Source organism: Schistocerca cancellata, chromosome 8, assembly GCF_023864275.1.
Source record: "Schistocerca cancellata isolate TAMUIC-IGC-003103 chromosome 8, iqSchCanc2.1, whole genome shotgun sequence".
In the NCBI taxonomy this organism is placed as follows: domain Eukaryota; kingdom Metazoa; phylum Arthropoda; class Insecta; order Orthoptera; family Acrididae; genus Schistocerca; species Schistocerca cancellata.
This window is the reverse complement of record NC_064633.1, coordinates 161,258,012-161,273,585: the sequence shown is the minus strand read 5'-3', so window position 1 is coordinate 161,273,585 and position 15,574 is coordinate 161,258,012. Positions and strand designations below refer to the sequence as shown.

Genomic DNA, 15,574 nt, shown 5'->3' with positions numbered 1-15,574 from the left:
CACTCCATACAAATACTTACAGAGACGACTTCCTGACATTTAAATCTATACTCGATGTTAACAAATTTCTCTTCTTCCGAAACGCTTTCCTTGCCATTGACATTCTACATTCTTTATCCTCTCTACTTCGACCATCATCAGTTATTTTGCTCCCCAAATAGCAAAACTCCTTTACTACTTTAAGTGTCTCATTTCCTAATCTAATTCGCTCAGCATCGCCCGACTTAATTCGACTACATTCCATTATCCTCGTTTTGCTTTTGTTGATGTTCATATTACACCCTCCTTTCAAGACACTGTCCATTCCGTTCAACTGCTCTACCAGGTCCTTTGCTGTCTCTGACAGAATTACATTGCCATCGGCGAACCTCAAAGTTTTTATTTTTTCTCAGTGGATTTTAATTCCTACTCCAAATTTTTCTATTGTTTCCTTTGCTGCTTGCTCAATAGACAGATTGGATAATATCGGGGATAGGATATAACCCTGTCTGACGAAGGCCGAAGTGGCCGTGCGGTTCTAGGCGCTGCAGTCTAGAACCGCGAGACCGCTACGGTCGCAGGTTCGAATCCTGCCTCGAGCATGGATGTGTGTGATGTCCTTAGGTTAGTTATGTTTAACTAGTTCTAAGTTCTAGGGGACTAATGACCTCAGAAGTTGAGTCCCATTGTGGTCAGAGCCATTTGAACCAACCCTGTCTCACTCCCTTCCCAACCACTGCTTCCCTTTCATAATCCTGTACAAATTATAAATAGCCTTTCGCTCCCTGTATTTTACCCCTGCCACCTACAGAATTTGAAAGAGAGTATTCCAATCAACATTGTCAAAAGCTTTCTCTAAGTCTGCAAATGCTAGAAACGTAGGTTTGCCTTTCCTTAATCTAGCCTCTAAGATAAGTCGTAGGGTCAGCATTGCCTCATGTGTTCCAACATTTCTCCGGAATCCAAACTGATCTTCCCCGAGGAAGGCTTCTATCAGTTTTTCCATTCGCCTGTAAAGAATTCGCGTTAGTATTTTGCATCTGTGACTTATTAAACTGATAGTTCGGTAATTTTCACATCTTTCAACACCTGCTTTCTTTGGGATTGGAATTATTATATTCTTTTTGAAGTCTGAGGGTATTTCGCCTGTCTCATACATCTTGCTCACCAGATGGTAGAGTTTTCTCAGGACTGGCTCTCCCAAGGCTGTCACTAGTTCTAATGGAATGTTGTCTACTCCGGGGGCCTTGTTTCGACTCAGGTCTTTCAGTGCTCTGTCAAACTCTTCACGCAGTATCGTATCTCCCATTTCATCTTCATCTACATCCTCTTCCATTTCCATAATATTGTCCTCAAGTACATCACCCTTGTATATATATACTCGTTCCACCTTTCTGCTTTCCCTTCTTTGCTTAGAACTGGGTTTCCATCAAAGCTCTTGATATTAATGCAAGGGGTTCTCTTTTCTCCAAAGGTCTCTTTAATTTTCCTGTAGGCAGTATCTATCTTAGCCCTAGTGAGATAAGCCTCCACATCCTTACATTTGTCCTCTAGCCATGCCTGCTTAGCCATTTTGCACTTCCTGTCGATCTCATTTTTGAGACGTTTGTATTCACTTTTGCCTGCTTCACTTACTGCATTTTTATATTTTCTCCTTTCATCAATTAAATTCAATATTTCTTCTCTTACCCTAGGATTTCTACTAGCCCTCGTCTTTTTACCTACTTGATCCTCTGCTGCCTTCACTACTTCATCCCTCAAAGCTACCCATTCTTCTTCTACTATACTTCTTGCCCCCATTTCTGTCAATTGTTCCCTTATGCTCTCCCTGAAACTCTGTACAACCTCTGGTTTAGTCAGTTTATCCAGGTCCCATCTCCTTAAATTCCCATCTTTTTGCAGTTTCTTCAGTTTTAATCTACAGTTCATAACCAATAGATTGTGGTCAGAGTCCACATCTGCCCCTGGAAATGTCTTACAATTTAAAACCTGGTTCCTAAATCTCTGTCTTGCCATTATATAATCTATCTGATGCCTTTTAGTATCTCCAGGGTTCTTCCATGTATACAACTTTCTTTCATGATTCTTGAACCAAGTGTTAGCTATGATTAAGTTATGCTCTGCGCAAGATTCTACCAGGCGGCTTCCTCTTTCATTTCTTAGCCCCAATCCATATTCACCTACTATGTTTCCTTCTCTCCCTTTTCCTACTCTCGAATTCCAGTCACCCATGACTATTAAATTTTCGTCTCCCTTCACTACTTGAATAATTTCTTTTATCCCATCAAACATTTCATCAATTTCTTCGTCATCTGCATACAAGCTTGTACTACTGTAGTTGACCTTAAATAACGAAAAATGTGAGGTCATCCACATGAGTGCTAAAAGGAACTCGTTAAACTACGGTTACACGATAAATCTGTCTAATCTAAAAGCCGAAAATTCAACTTAATATCTAGGTATTACAATTACGAACAACGTAAATTGGAAGGAACACATAGAAAATGTTGTGGGGAAGGCTAACCAAAGACTGCGTTTTATTGGCAGGGCACTTAGAAAATGTAACAGACCTACTAAGAAGACTACCTACACTACGCTTGTCCGTCCTCTTTTAGAATACTGCTGCGCGGTGTGGGATCCTTACCAGATAGGACTGACGGAGTACGTCGAAAAAGTTCAAAGAAAGGTTGCACGTTTTGTTTTATCGCGAAATATGGGAGAGAGTGTCACAGAAATGATACAAGATTTGGAATGGACATCATTAAAAGAAAGGCGTTTTTCGTTGCGACGGAATCTTCTCACGCAATTCCAATCACCAACTTTCCCCTCCGAATGCGAAAATATTTTGTTGACACCGACCTACATAGGGAGGAACGATCACCACGATAAAATAATTGAAATCAGTGCTGGTACGGAAAGATATAGGTGTTCGTTCTTTCCGCGCGCTATACGAGATTAGAATAATAGAGAATTCTGAAGGTTGTTCGATGTACCCTGTGCCAGGCACTTGAATGTGATTTGCAGAGTATCCATGTAGATGTAGATGTAGAAAGAATGTCACCTTACATCCGAATAGCAACGGCGTATTACGCAACTTCCAGCTGCCGAAGGACGACCCCCGTCGCAACCTACAGTGCTACTGGTGACCTACGCCGCTGCTCTTGCTTCTCCTAACGCTTTGCAACGCCGCCAAGACGCCACAAACGACGCCACAAACGAGCCCGACCAGACCCCGACGGAGAGCGCCTCGTACGGCCCGTCGCCTCGGCCGGCCATCGACCCCGTTCCGACGGTGCCGACGCGACCGGCCGCTGACTCAACCCTCGGCAACACGATAGGGATCGACTCGCTCATCGTCCCTACGGCGGCCTTCCTGCCAGAGCGACGCGACTTCCTTCCGTCTTCGGGCACGGAGGGTCGCATAAAGAGACAACGTTCTCCGAAAGGTCGCAAGAGTAGGCGCTGCACCGTTTCCGACCAAGAGGAGAAGTTGCAGGGCGAGGACGACGCAACCGCCGACCCGCACGACTACCCCGAATCCGCTACTGCCGACGACGACGTTACGAGCGGGGAGGCATCCACCGGTGTGCCTGCGCCCATCTCCCCGATGCCCCTGCGGGCGCTGAACTGTTTAATGGACACTGCACAGCCGAAAGTACGCCACGAACCACTACATCATCTTCTACAGGCAAAATGGTCGATACACCAATGCCCGCCTCCACGGCGTGGCACGAGGAGGAGGTCGGGGGCGGGACCCGTTACGGGATCCTGCGCCGTCGGAGCCGATCCACTCTCCCCAGAATCCCCTGCGGGAGAGCGGGATAACGTTCCACACTCTTGCACTGACGCCAGAGTGGACCAGCCTCCACCAGCCTGCCACCAGGCCTACCGGATAGCAACCATCAACACCAACAATTTCCGTTCCAGGGTGAAAATCCGCCTTATCAGGAGATGTTCTGGCCTTCACCTTCTACAGGAAGTTCACTTGCCCAGTCTCCCGGATACCAATGGCTATACTACCCACGCCTCCGTGAGTAATCCTAAGGGCCGTGGGGTGGCCATCTACATCCGCCACGGGATTTCTGTCACCGACGTAGCCTTCCTTCCATCAGCTCGGGGCATGGCACTCATTGCCTTGGAGACATGCATCATTAATGTCCACGTTCCTTCAGGCACAGACCAACGACATGAACGGACCCAGTTTTATTCAGAGGAAATCGCCCCCATGTTTTCAGGGCGATACGACCACTGCCTACTAGGAGGTGACTTTAACTGTGTTCTGCACCCCAAAGATCAGATTCCACACTATACTACATGCCAGAAACTATGTATAGTGGTGCAGGACCTCCTACTTCACGATACCTGGGAAGTTCAACATGGCGAACGTTCTGACCACACCTTTCCTACCAGTCATTCCGCAAGCCGTCTAGTCAGGATATATGCCTCACAGACTCTTAGATCTGCGATACGGGGCGCCGAAAGCTGGCACTGGCCTTTTCCGACCATTGCGCTTACATCTGTACGGTCCTCCTTCCTCCGCAATCTGTATGGCACAGCCGTGCGCCTTGGAAACTAAATACTCCTCATCTGCATGATCTGACTTGTCGCCAACAAATCACTGAGACATAGCCTGCGAACGCCGCCTTCCCCGCTACCGCTCGACAATGACATGGTGGATGGACTGCGCCAAACCGGCGGAGGACACTGATGAGATATGGGACGGACCTAGCCGACTGGCATCGCAACACTGTTGACTTGTATTATGCGATTCTCCGAGATCTGGACACACAGCCGCCAACCCCAGAGAACCAATTGGATCGGCAAAGAACTAAGGCGAGGATAACTGCGCTGTTACGCCAGAAATTGCAAGGGGTGGTGATACGGACACAGCACCACAATCATACAGGTTTGGAAATTCCATAAATGCATCATATAGTGCCCGACGAACGACTGCATCATCGGCAGATCATCAACACTCTGACAACGCCTCATGGCCCGCAGGTGACCAATCAGAATGACATCGTTCACGCATTCGTCGACCACTACCGCCGTAGAAGATGCTGATACCAGCCTGTGGTTCGACGGTCATGAGTTACAGACTGCTCACCCTACTCAATGCCGATTATAAGATTTTCGGTCGATTACTGGCAATCCATCTCCGAACATACTCCCTCATATCCTCTCTCCAGAGCAAACGACGCTTGGGGGACGGATTAACATACTGACTGCCACAGGGGAATGCCGCGTCTTAACTGCGATGGCGGCGGCCTGCGAACTCCGTGCAGCGGTTGTCGCTATAGACTTCGATAGTGCCTTCGATAAAGTGCGCCATCGTTTCCTGTTTCTGGTATCAGCCCGAATGGGCATCCTCCCCTGCGTTCCTCGACGTCCTCCGGCATCTTTACAACAGTGCCAGTTCACATGTCCAAGTCAATGGACGTTTAGCAGGACCAGTGCCCATCTGCCGTCCGACACGGCAAGGGTGACCCCTCTCTACTCTCCTGTATGCCATTACCCTCATTGGGGGCTTTACAACCAAGCTCTCTGGCCTCACCCTTCGCCAACACACTTTTCGCTGTTGGGCCTATGCTGATGACCTCCTCCTCCTCATTCGCTCCAGCTCTGCGAGTCGAGCTGTTCTCGAATTGATCACACGTTATGGGGCAGCCGCTGGCAGTGCCATGAATGTCACCAAATCTTCTACGATATACATTGGACGAGGCCTCCAGAAAGGTGAAGTGGCACCCCTGCCGCTTGTGCGGACTTTCCGGTACCTTTACTTCCACGGTCACACGCACAGCGGCAACGAATTACCGTCGCCTGTTACACGTCATCCGCAACGACGTCCGCCAGAGCCTCCTGGGCCGCCAGGACACACTTCAACGTTTTGAGTTTCTTAATCGTTTTGTGGCATCGAAATTGGTCCACATCGCGCAATTTCTCCCTCTGCCGTCGGCGATTGGGTGCAACCTTCAGGCTGTCTTTGGATGTTATCTCACGGCTGGTTCCATGTTTAAAGTCCGTTATGAAACATTTACCCTGCCCCCATGGGGCTCGAGCTGCGGCCTTGCATATGAGTACAACGAGAAGACAGTGGACCGGATGAGGCACATCTCTAACAAGCAGCTTTACTGAGGTTTCCATCTTACCGCCAGTGTCTGTCAGTCACGTCGTGCCTCATTTGTCTCACATTTCGATCATTTTCGTCGACTACAGTTACACACATACCAGTCTCCCAGATACGCGCCCGCCCAGGACTAAGAATTTTTACAGCCTACTATTGCCCTATTCCCCAGAATGTGATGGAGACCAAACATCCCTCCATCCACTGGCTCGAAGTGTGGACCACCATCCGCCAGCCCTTCCTCCCTATGGACGTCCGGGCACTGTGGTATCACATAGTCAACAGGAAATTTGCCACGACACAGCGACTGCACAACATTGGCTTGTCAGATTCCCCTCTTTGCCTCCTTTGCCAGCAACTGGACACTGATCACCATCGTCTGACATGCGCCCCTTCGCAAGATGTCTGGCGCTTCGTGCAACAAATCATTGCCTGCTATCTCCGAGTGGCATCAGACGCAATCGAACCGCAAGCGTTTCTATACCCGGAGGATAAACATTTTGCCACTCCCAAATGTCTGTTATGTGGGTCAAGGGGTGGGCGGTTGCTTATCTCTTTCATGATGGACCTAAATCCCGCCTCGACTTCTGGACCTATTTACGAACAGCACATGCAGCTCTCGAAAATACGCCACGTTACGGAACATTAAATGCTAACTAGGGGTCATTGTTAGACCTCCACTACGTTGTGAGGTGCGCCGCCTATGATTGGTTCTACCTCTGACCTCCGCGGATGGGAGAGCGCGTCGTAGATTGCGCGGATTTTATTTCTTTTTTCTTTTCCTTTTCTTTCTCTTTACTCAGCATTTATGTTTTTCCATTGCTGATGTATGTTCCAGATAATTTCATAATAATAGTTCATAACCAGCTCACCAACTACCTAACTACTAACAACCTACTAGACGAATACCAATCTGGTTTCCGTAAACATCGAAGCACAACATCCGCACTGATAAAGGTTACAGATGACCTGAAACTTGCCATGGACAAACAAGAAGCGACTATCATTTGCTTCTTAGCTTTCAGCAAAGCATTTGATACTGTCGACTTAGACATCTTACTAGCCAAACTTAGCGGTCTAAATTTCTCACCAAGTGCAGTGCAATGGTTTCGCTCATACATGACGTCTCGTCAGCAACGCGTCCTGTCTGGGAATATAAAATCACAATGGCGGCAAGTAGTGTCAGGCTTTCCCCAAGGCTCAGTATTAGGTCCTATACTCTTCTCTCTGTATGTCAATGATGTGTCATCGGTTCTGACCTATTGCAAATATCATATGTATGCTGATGACCTTCAGTTGTATCTAAGTGCGAAACCAAGCAATCTCAAGAAAGCTATTGAAAATTTCAATGCTGACCTCGATGCACTGTCAAAATGGGCACAGGACATAGGTCTAAAACTAAACCCATCTAAAACCCAAGCGGTACTTGTTGGTCACTCTAAGCTCATTAGCCAAAAACATCCGGAATCTGTACCATCTCTTATCCTAAATGGAACAAATATTAACTTCTCTCCCTCAGCAAAGAGTTTGGGAGTTATAATAGATGAAAATCTAAATTGGACAGAGCACGTAACTGCAGTGTGCAAAAAAGCATCAGCATCCCTTCATGTCCTACAAAAATATAAAAAACTCTTCCCTTTCGATCTGAAAAAGAAATTAGTACAAACGCCTATACTCCCAATCATTGACTACAGTGATATTATCCTACAAGACCTCTCTCAGGAAAATTCGCGACGTCTAGAACTGGTCATGAATGCCTGCGTCCGATATATCTGTGACGTTCAACTTTTTGATCACATTTCACCAGCATATGCAAAATTGTCCTGGCTGCGTGCAGACAAACGCAGAGATTTCCATACACTCTGTGTCATCAACTGCCTTATAAATGTATACTGTCCCTCATATCTCTTCTCGTCCCTAACGCTCATGTCGGAACAACATGACAGAAACACACGTTCCCATTATAATAAAATCCTCTCTGTTCCACTGCATCGCTCAGTCACCTTCTCCAAGTCGTTTACAGTAGCAGGAACCCGACTATGGAATAACTCCCTCGTTATGTTAGAGAACTTAAAAACATGTCCGGCTTCAAAAAACAGTTAATGACGTATCTACTTAAGCAACAGTAATGCCTTCCTCTGTACATGAATGCACTTCACCTCATTACTTCCCTCTTTCCCCCTCCTTAAATCTCCCTTCCCAAAAACTCGCTACACTAGTAAACATCTACTTTACACACCAAGATATTAATGTACATCTGCACAAATCTTGATTACTATTGCCAATTTTTCTCATGTTTATCATTATTATTTGATTTTTTACTGTTACTATTGTTGCTTTTATCATGATCTGTATGTATAGCACCTGTTGTAAAATACCGCCAGCATTTACTTTATTAGGTCTTAGTCATGTTTATTATTATTATTTGACTTTTTTTTACTGTTATTATTATTGCTTTTATCATAATCTGTATGTATAGCACCTGTTGTAAAATACTGCCAGCATTTACTTTATTAGGTCTTAGTCACGTTTATCATAATTATTTGACTTTTTTTTACTGTTATTGTCATTGCTTTTATCATAATCTGTATGTATAGCACCTGTTGTAAAAATACTGCCGGATTTACTTTATTAGGTCTTAGTCACTACTCTTTATTCATATTGTCACTAGAGTAATCTAATTTACTCATTTAAACTATTGTCATGAGGTAACTCTGATGTGTGAAATACTGCATGTGTGGAACACTGGTCCGATGTAAGAGAGGGCCTGATGGCCCTAATCTGATCAGATTAAATAAATAAATAAATAAATATTACAAAAACAAAATGCAAACAAATAAACAACAACAACACGTTCCACTGCTGTTGGTTCCTGTGTCTCTCACTTTCCTGTGCCCCACAGGCTGGGTGGTGGTGAGGGAGACACTGTGGGCTGGCCTCGAGTTTCGACCCCGGCCCACTTTGCCCCCTGAGCTCCCACCAGTCCACTAACCCTTGAAAAAAATTGTGTGAACAAATAAATATGTAAGTACATTCTAAAGAAAAAAGTGAGTAGACTGGTGGGACATCAAGACTACACCCTCCATTAAAAAAAGTTGTCAGCGTGGAAGAATGCCATGCAAAGGGGCCCGGTTTCGATTGCCGGCTAGATCGGAGATTTTTTCCTCTCAGAGACTGGGTGTATTATTGTCTTCATCATCATCTCATGCCCATCGACATGCAAGTGGCCGAAGTGGCGTCACCTAAAAATATTTTGCTCCAGGGGACCGATCTACCCAACGGAAGACCCTACCCACACAACATTTCATTTCATTAGGCGTAAACCAGTACATCACTTGTTTTACAGTTCCAATCGTTAACACCCAAAGAAATTGATCATGTACTCGTTGACAGGTATTTTCAACATGATCGAGTACAGTCTCTTCCAGTTCGGGTGCGCGGCGTCTCGTTGGAGCATCACAGTCACGTCTGCTGATGGTGCAGGTACCATTTTTCGAATCCGTTGCGTAATTGTAGCGAAAAGGGTATGCGATGGAGTTGGACGCTGTAGAGAACGATCTTGATAAAGACGACGAGCAGCTGTTCCATTAACTTGAGCTTCGCCATTCAGAAGAATCATGTCGGCGTATTCTGCAGACGTGTACTCGACCATGTTGCTCTAACACTCACAGACGCGTGAGTAAGGCACGAACCAGGTCAGAGAGGTAGGATAGACGTCAAATAGCATCAGCCGATCAGACGTAACCGTACCGCACTATGACTACCGTGCTGCATAGCTACCTAGCAAACATGTTTTCAAACGGCTGTGCCGCGCAGAGTAGTAAGTAGTGTATAAGTGTGGGGACCGATGACGTCAGCAGTTTGGTCCCACGCACACATTTGAACACTTTGAACAAACGGCTGTAACACTTAAACGGTATGTTTCCAGACATGGGTACCTACTGAAAGTATCATGCACTCACTCCCCTCTACAACTCCTAGAAGTTTGTAACGGGAATTTCCGAACACCATGTATATTCTGAAACTTTTCAAAACGCACGTTATATGCGTCGTATTTCGTCGCCCACTCTTTTAAATATTCAAACTCCTGCCGCAACATGAGGTACTCCGTCCGTCAGCAATTTATACGAGAAAACGGCTGAAGAATTTCAGCAATTTTTTAGTTTCTTGTATGGCAGCAACGGTGTACCGACGCTCCTTGGTGGCTGGTCCTCTGTCGCCCTGCTCTCAGCCCACATATTAACCTGGCCTGGTATTTCTCTCCTAAGCGCTTCATACTGCGTGGCGGAGTAACACTTCTCTCTAGAACATTTATGGAACAAATTAATACATGGTTTATTCCCCGCTTGTCACATATTTAGTCTGGTCCCTTAGCAATGTTCCTAATTACACACTCCTAGTTATATCGTTTATTTAAGGAATAAAACTGGAGTGTTGACGATTGACATAGGCAAACCGCTACAAGTTTTACAATTTTTAACAGATATAACGAAAAATCTAGATTTCATATATCACCATTTAAATGAGTGATATTAAAGTTACTATGTTTGCAGTGTTAAATTTAAGCCAGCAGCGAGTGTGTCATTTAGCATCTTGTAGATGACCAGCATGGATCCATGATCGCAAACATATCACTGTTACATAAACAGGAAACTGCTACCGGATTTTAATTAATATTCGTCTATGGAACACAAGCTGTTCTTCGGAAGGAATCGTAGGCTGCATTTAAGATCTGCTTTGCTGCCTGTCAGATATTTTACATTATTCTGCAAGCGATTGTAGATTTTTGTGGCCGAATATTGAGATCCGTTTGTAGCGTCGCCTACGAAAGGAACGCGCGAAATTGTGTAAATAGCCAGGAACAAGGATAATTATGACGCGTGTATGATGTGCAGTATATTAAATGTGATGCAAATTACGTGACATTTGTAATATGGGAGAATTTCAATATATGTATTAGAAATACTTGTCAAAATTATTTAATGTCAAATAATCCAGCCCATTTCAGAACTTAGCTCCGTTTGCAGCAACAGAACGAACATCGCTAGCCAACTGCAGACCCCGCTCCACCATTAAGTGTTACATTTGAAATTATTTCAACTGTGCGAAAGGCGAGCAACTGTGTGAGAGTGAAGTACTTTAAACATTTTCTCTTCCAGCACTACAGCAGATGAGAATATTATCTTTCAAATTAGTTTTTTTTTCAGTTGATTGATTAAAAATAGCACAGAGCACAGGTAGGCTTTGGCCTGAACTTACGTAGGAACACAGAATCTTGTTTGAAGAATTCGAACATTTTTCTCAGTTAAATGCATTTATACACGGAAATCAGTAATATCTGAATTTTTAGTATTTTCAACTTATTTCGCCAGGGTAACAATTCTTCATTCACGGTTGTATGACATGATCTATACTTCGCTCCACCATACGTTATTTGCACCACATAAAATAAAATCTATTTCTGTAAATGAAAGACATTATTTGTGGTGTCACCGCCAGACAGCACACTTGCTAGGTGGTAGCCTTTAAATCGGCCGCGGTCCGTTAGTATACGTCGGACCCGCGTGTCGCCACTATCAGTGATTGCAGACCGAGCGCCGCCACACGGCAGGTCTAGAGAGACTTCCTAGCACTCGCCCCAGTTGTACAACCTACTTTGCTAGCGATGGTTCACTGACAAAATACGCTCTCATTTGCCGAGACGATAGTTAGCATAGCCTTCAGCTACGTCATTTGCTACGACCTAGCAAGGCGCCATGTTCAGTTACTATTGAGATTATGAATAATGTACCGTTAAGAGCGACGTTCACCATTTATGGATTAAAGTTAAGTATTCCACCAGCTACGTCCATTTTTCTAAAGTCTAATTTCCTTGTCCTGTTCCAGACCTCACGCCAGCCTGCGTGAGCTAAAACGCGTGCCTTTCGGCTTCCTCTAGTAAACCGGTGTTGGCTCTCCTGCCAACCCACAACATTATTCTCATTTCAAGAAATAATCTCTTGCAGGAAAGAGAGAAGAGTAATATTCATTTTTTCAAGATTAAAGATCATTTTTCAAGCAATAAATTTAAAATTAAATTAATCCAGAAGCAGGAGAAACAGTATACATTCTGAGCCAGTTTCAGTTTTAGAAATGAGTAAGCCTTCTGTGCTATTCCTTGTTATCATCGGTCAGTCAGGAAGTTATCTACTTTATGTCGTTCGAGTTTAGTAGCATTCAACGCACTTTACAGCAATGCTGCAATGCACTGTAAATGTTGTCAAGTGCTACCAAGCAATAACGATTGAAGATAACAATCGCTACCTTACATCCATATAAATGGATAACAATGCAAATTCTGTTTGTACCTTTTGTAAATATAGATGCTGTGAAGCAGCACTGACGTTAATGCAGAGCGAGTTGTAGCCAGTTACAAGTGCAATGTAGTTCACAGTCAACAACGTTTATGCTTCTCCACGAAACATTCTAATTTAAAAGATTTTCAGCTAAACGCGTCATTTTGTAGGCAATACTTACCTCTCTCCTTTAAGAAAGAATGGATTCCTCGCGAACAACGGGTCGAGGTTCTCGTCGACGTGGGCACTGTTGTCGTGGAAGGACGGGAAGTCCCTGACGAGCATCGTCCTCGCCAGATCGGCATCCCTCACGAGCAGCAGCGGATCCCGCAGGCGGTAGAAGCCGCAGAACGGCTGACCTTCCATCTGGCTGTAGCAAACAAAAGGCTTCCCACTTCATTTACCTATTGTCCTACTTGCTATACGGTCGCTTGACCCGGTAGTGGAACAACGAAGGAAAGTGGGCACAGGATTACCCAGTGGTTATCAGTGAATAGATAAATGGTGAGGTCTCGTCAACTGTCACGCATTATACGAGGTGCATCCAAGTTCTAACGCCTCCGATTTTTTTTCTCCGGACTGGAAAGAGATAGAAACATGCGCATTGTTTTAAAATGAGGCTGCGTTCATTGTCAATACGTCCCAGAGATGGCAGCACCGTATGGCAGATGGAATTTTACCGCCAGCGGATAGAACGAGAACTGTTTTAAATACTTAAAATGGCGACGTTTTCTTTACTTGAACAGTGTGCAATCATTCGTTTTCTAAATTTGCATAGTGTGAAACCAATTGAAATTCATCGACAGTTGAAGGAGACATGTGGTGATGGAGTTATGGATGTGTCGAAAGAGCGTTCGTAGGTGCGACAGTTTAATGAAGGCAGAACATCGTGTGACAACAAACCGAAACAACCTCGGGCTCGCACAAGCCGGTCTGACGACATGATCGAGAAAGTGGAGAGAATTGTTTTGGGGGATCGCCGAATGACTGTTGAACAGATCGCCTCCAGAGTTGGCATTTCTGTGGGTTCTGTGCACACAATCCTGCATGACGACCTGAAAATGCGGAAAGTGTCATCCAGGTGGGTGCCACGAATGCTGATGGACGACCACATGGCTGCCTGTGTGGCATGTTGCCAAGCAATGTTGACGCGCAACGATAGCATGAATTGGACTTTCTTTTCGTCGGTTGTGACAATGGATGAGACGTGGAAGCCATTTTTCAATCCAGAAACAAAGCGCCAGTCAGCTCAATGGAATCACACAGATTCATCGCCACCAAAAAAATTTCGGGTAACCGCCAGTGCCGAAAAAATGAGGGTGTCCATGTTCTGGGACAGCAAGGGCGTAATCCTTACCCATTGCATTCCAAAGGGCACTACGCTAACAGGTGCATCCTACGAAAATGACATGATCGAGAAAGTGGAGAGAATTGTTTTGGGGGATCGCCGAATGACTGTTGAACAGATCGCCTCCATAGTTGGCATTTCTGTGGGTTCTGTGCACACAATCCTGCATGACGACCTGAAAATGCGAAAAGTGTCATCCAAGGCTGCGCGTGTGCTGTTTCACCAAGACAACGCACCCGCACATCGAGCTAACGTTACGCAACAGTTTCTTCGTGATAACAACTTTGAAGTGATTCCTCATGCTCCCTACTCACCTGACCTGGCTCCTAGTGACTTTTGGCTTTTTCCAACAATGAAAGACACTCTCCGTGGTCGCACATTCACCAGCCGTGCTGCTATTGCCTCAGCGATTTTCCAGTGGTCCTAAAGAAGCCTTCGCCGCTGCCATGGAATCATGGCGTCAGCGTTGTGAAAAATGTGTACGTCTGCAGGGCGATTACGTCGAGAAGTAACGCCAGTTTCATCGATTTCGGGTGAGTAGTTAGTTAGAAAAAAATCGGAGGCCTTAGAACTTGAATGCACCTCGTAGATGTAGCAGGAGACTACTTGACCCGACAGCGTCTAACTAGGAACGTACACGAAAACCAGAGAAACGAGGTGTGACCTAATAACAGTAAAGTGTGTGTCTCCCACGAAACTAAACTCCGTCCGAGCAGGCCTCGGAAGGCTCAACGGAACCGACCAACAGTCGTGTCATCCTCAGCCGACTGTCTCGATCGGATGCAGATATGTAGGGATGTGGTGTCAGCACATCGCTCTCCCAGCCGTTATCAGCTTTATATACGATATTGCAGTGCCTTCTTTGTACAGAAGTGCAATGCAACGTTCTTTCGGACGTGCATGCATGGCCATTATGAAGTAAATTAAATCCAATTGCAGCTGCGCATATGGACAACCATCAGCTGTGTAATGGAATGACGACTGAAAATTTGTGCCGGACGAGGACTCGAACACGGATTTTCCCCTTACCGCAATCGGACGCCTTGTGACTAGGCTACCGTGCGCGCTTCACGGCCTGACCCGAACTCCGTCAACTATGCGTCTCCGATTATGTGCGATTCCCTACCTTATCAGTGCACCTAATTTTTAACATTCGTCTGTAGCACCACACTCAAATGCCTCGATTCTCTTCCGGTTTTTCCGAAGTCCCTGTTTCACTAACATAGAATGCTGTACTCCAGACGTACATTCTCAGAAATTTCTTCCTCAAATTAAGGCCAATATTTGATGTTAGTAGACTTCCCTTGGCCAGGAATGCCCTTTTTGCCATTGCCAGTCTGTTTTTGATGCCCTCCTTGCTCCGTCCGTCATTGGTTATCTTACTGCCTAGGTAGCAGAATTCCTTAATTTCGTGGCCATCAATCCTGGCCGGCTTTAAATGTGGATATGTGCAAGATGATGGTATTAGAAAGAGAAATAACACAATAGTGTCCAATTACAAGGTTATACATGACCATCTTAAGCATGTCACATTGTATAAGGATTTAGGAGTAATGTTCAAATTCAAATGGCTCTGAGCACTATGGGACTTAACGTCTGAGGTCATCAGTCCCCCTAGAACTTAGAACTACTTAAACCTAACTAACCTAAGGACATGACACACATCCATGCCCGAGGCAGGATTCGAACCCGCGACCGTAGCGGTCTCGCGGTTCCAGACTATAGTGCCTAGAACCGCTGGGCCACCCTGGCCGGCGGGGTAATGTTATCAAGTAGTATGAAAAAGAA

General features: G+C 45.4%; 1 protein-coding gene across 1 annotated transcript in view; it reads right to left on the bottom strand.

Moving 5' to 3' along the window:
- LOC126094470 (probable cytochrome P450 6a20) overlaps positions 1 to 15,574 on the bottom strand; it is a 145,523-nt gene that overhangs the window by 78,293 nt on the left and 51,656 nt on the right. Inside the window, exon 3 of the mRNA XM_049908859.1 lies at positions 12,620 to 12,808. Coding sequence (XP_049764816.1) covers positions 12,620 to 12,808 — 189 coding nt within the window. The remainder of the gene's footprint in view (positions 1 to 12,619; positions 12,809 to 15,574) is intronic.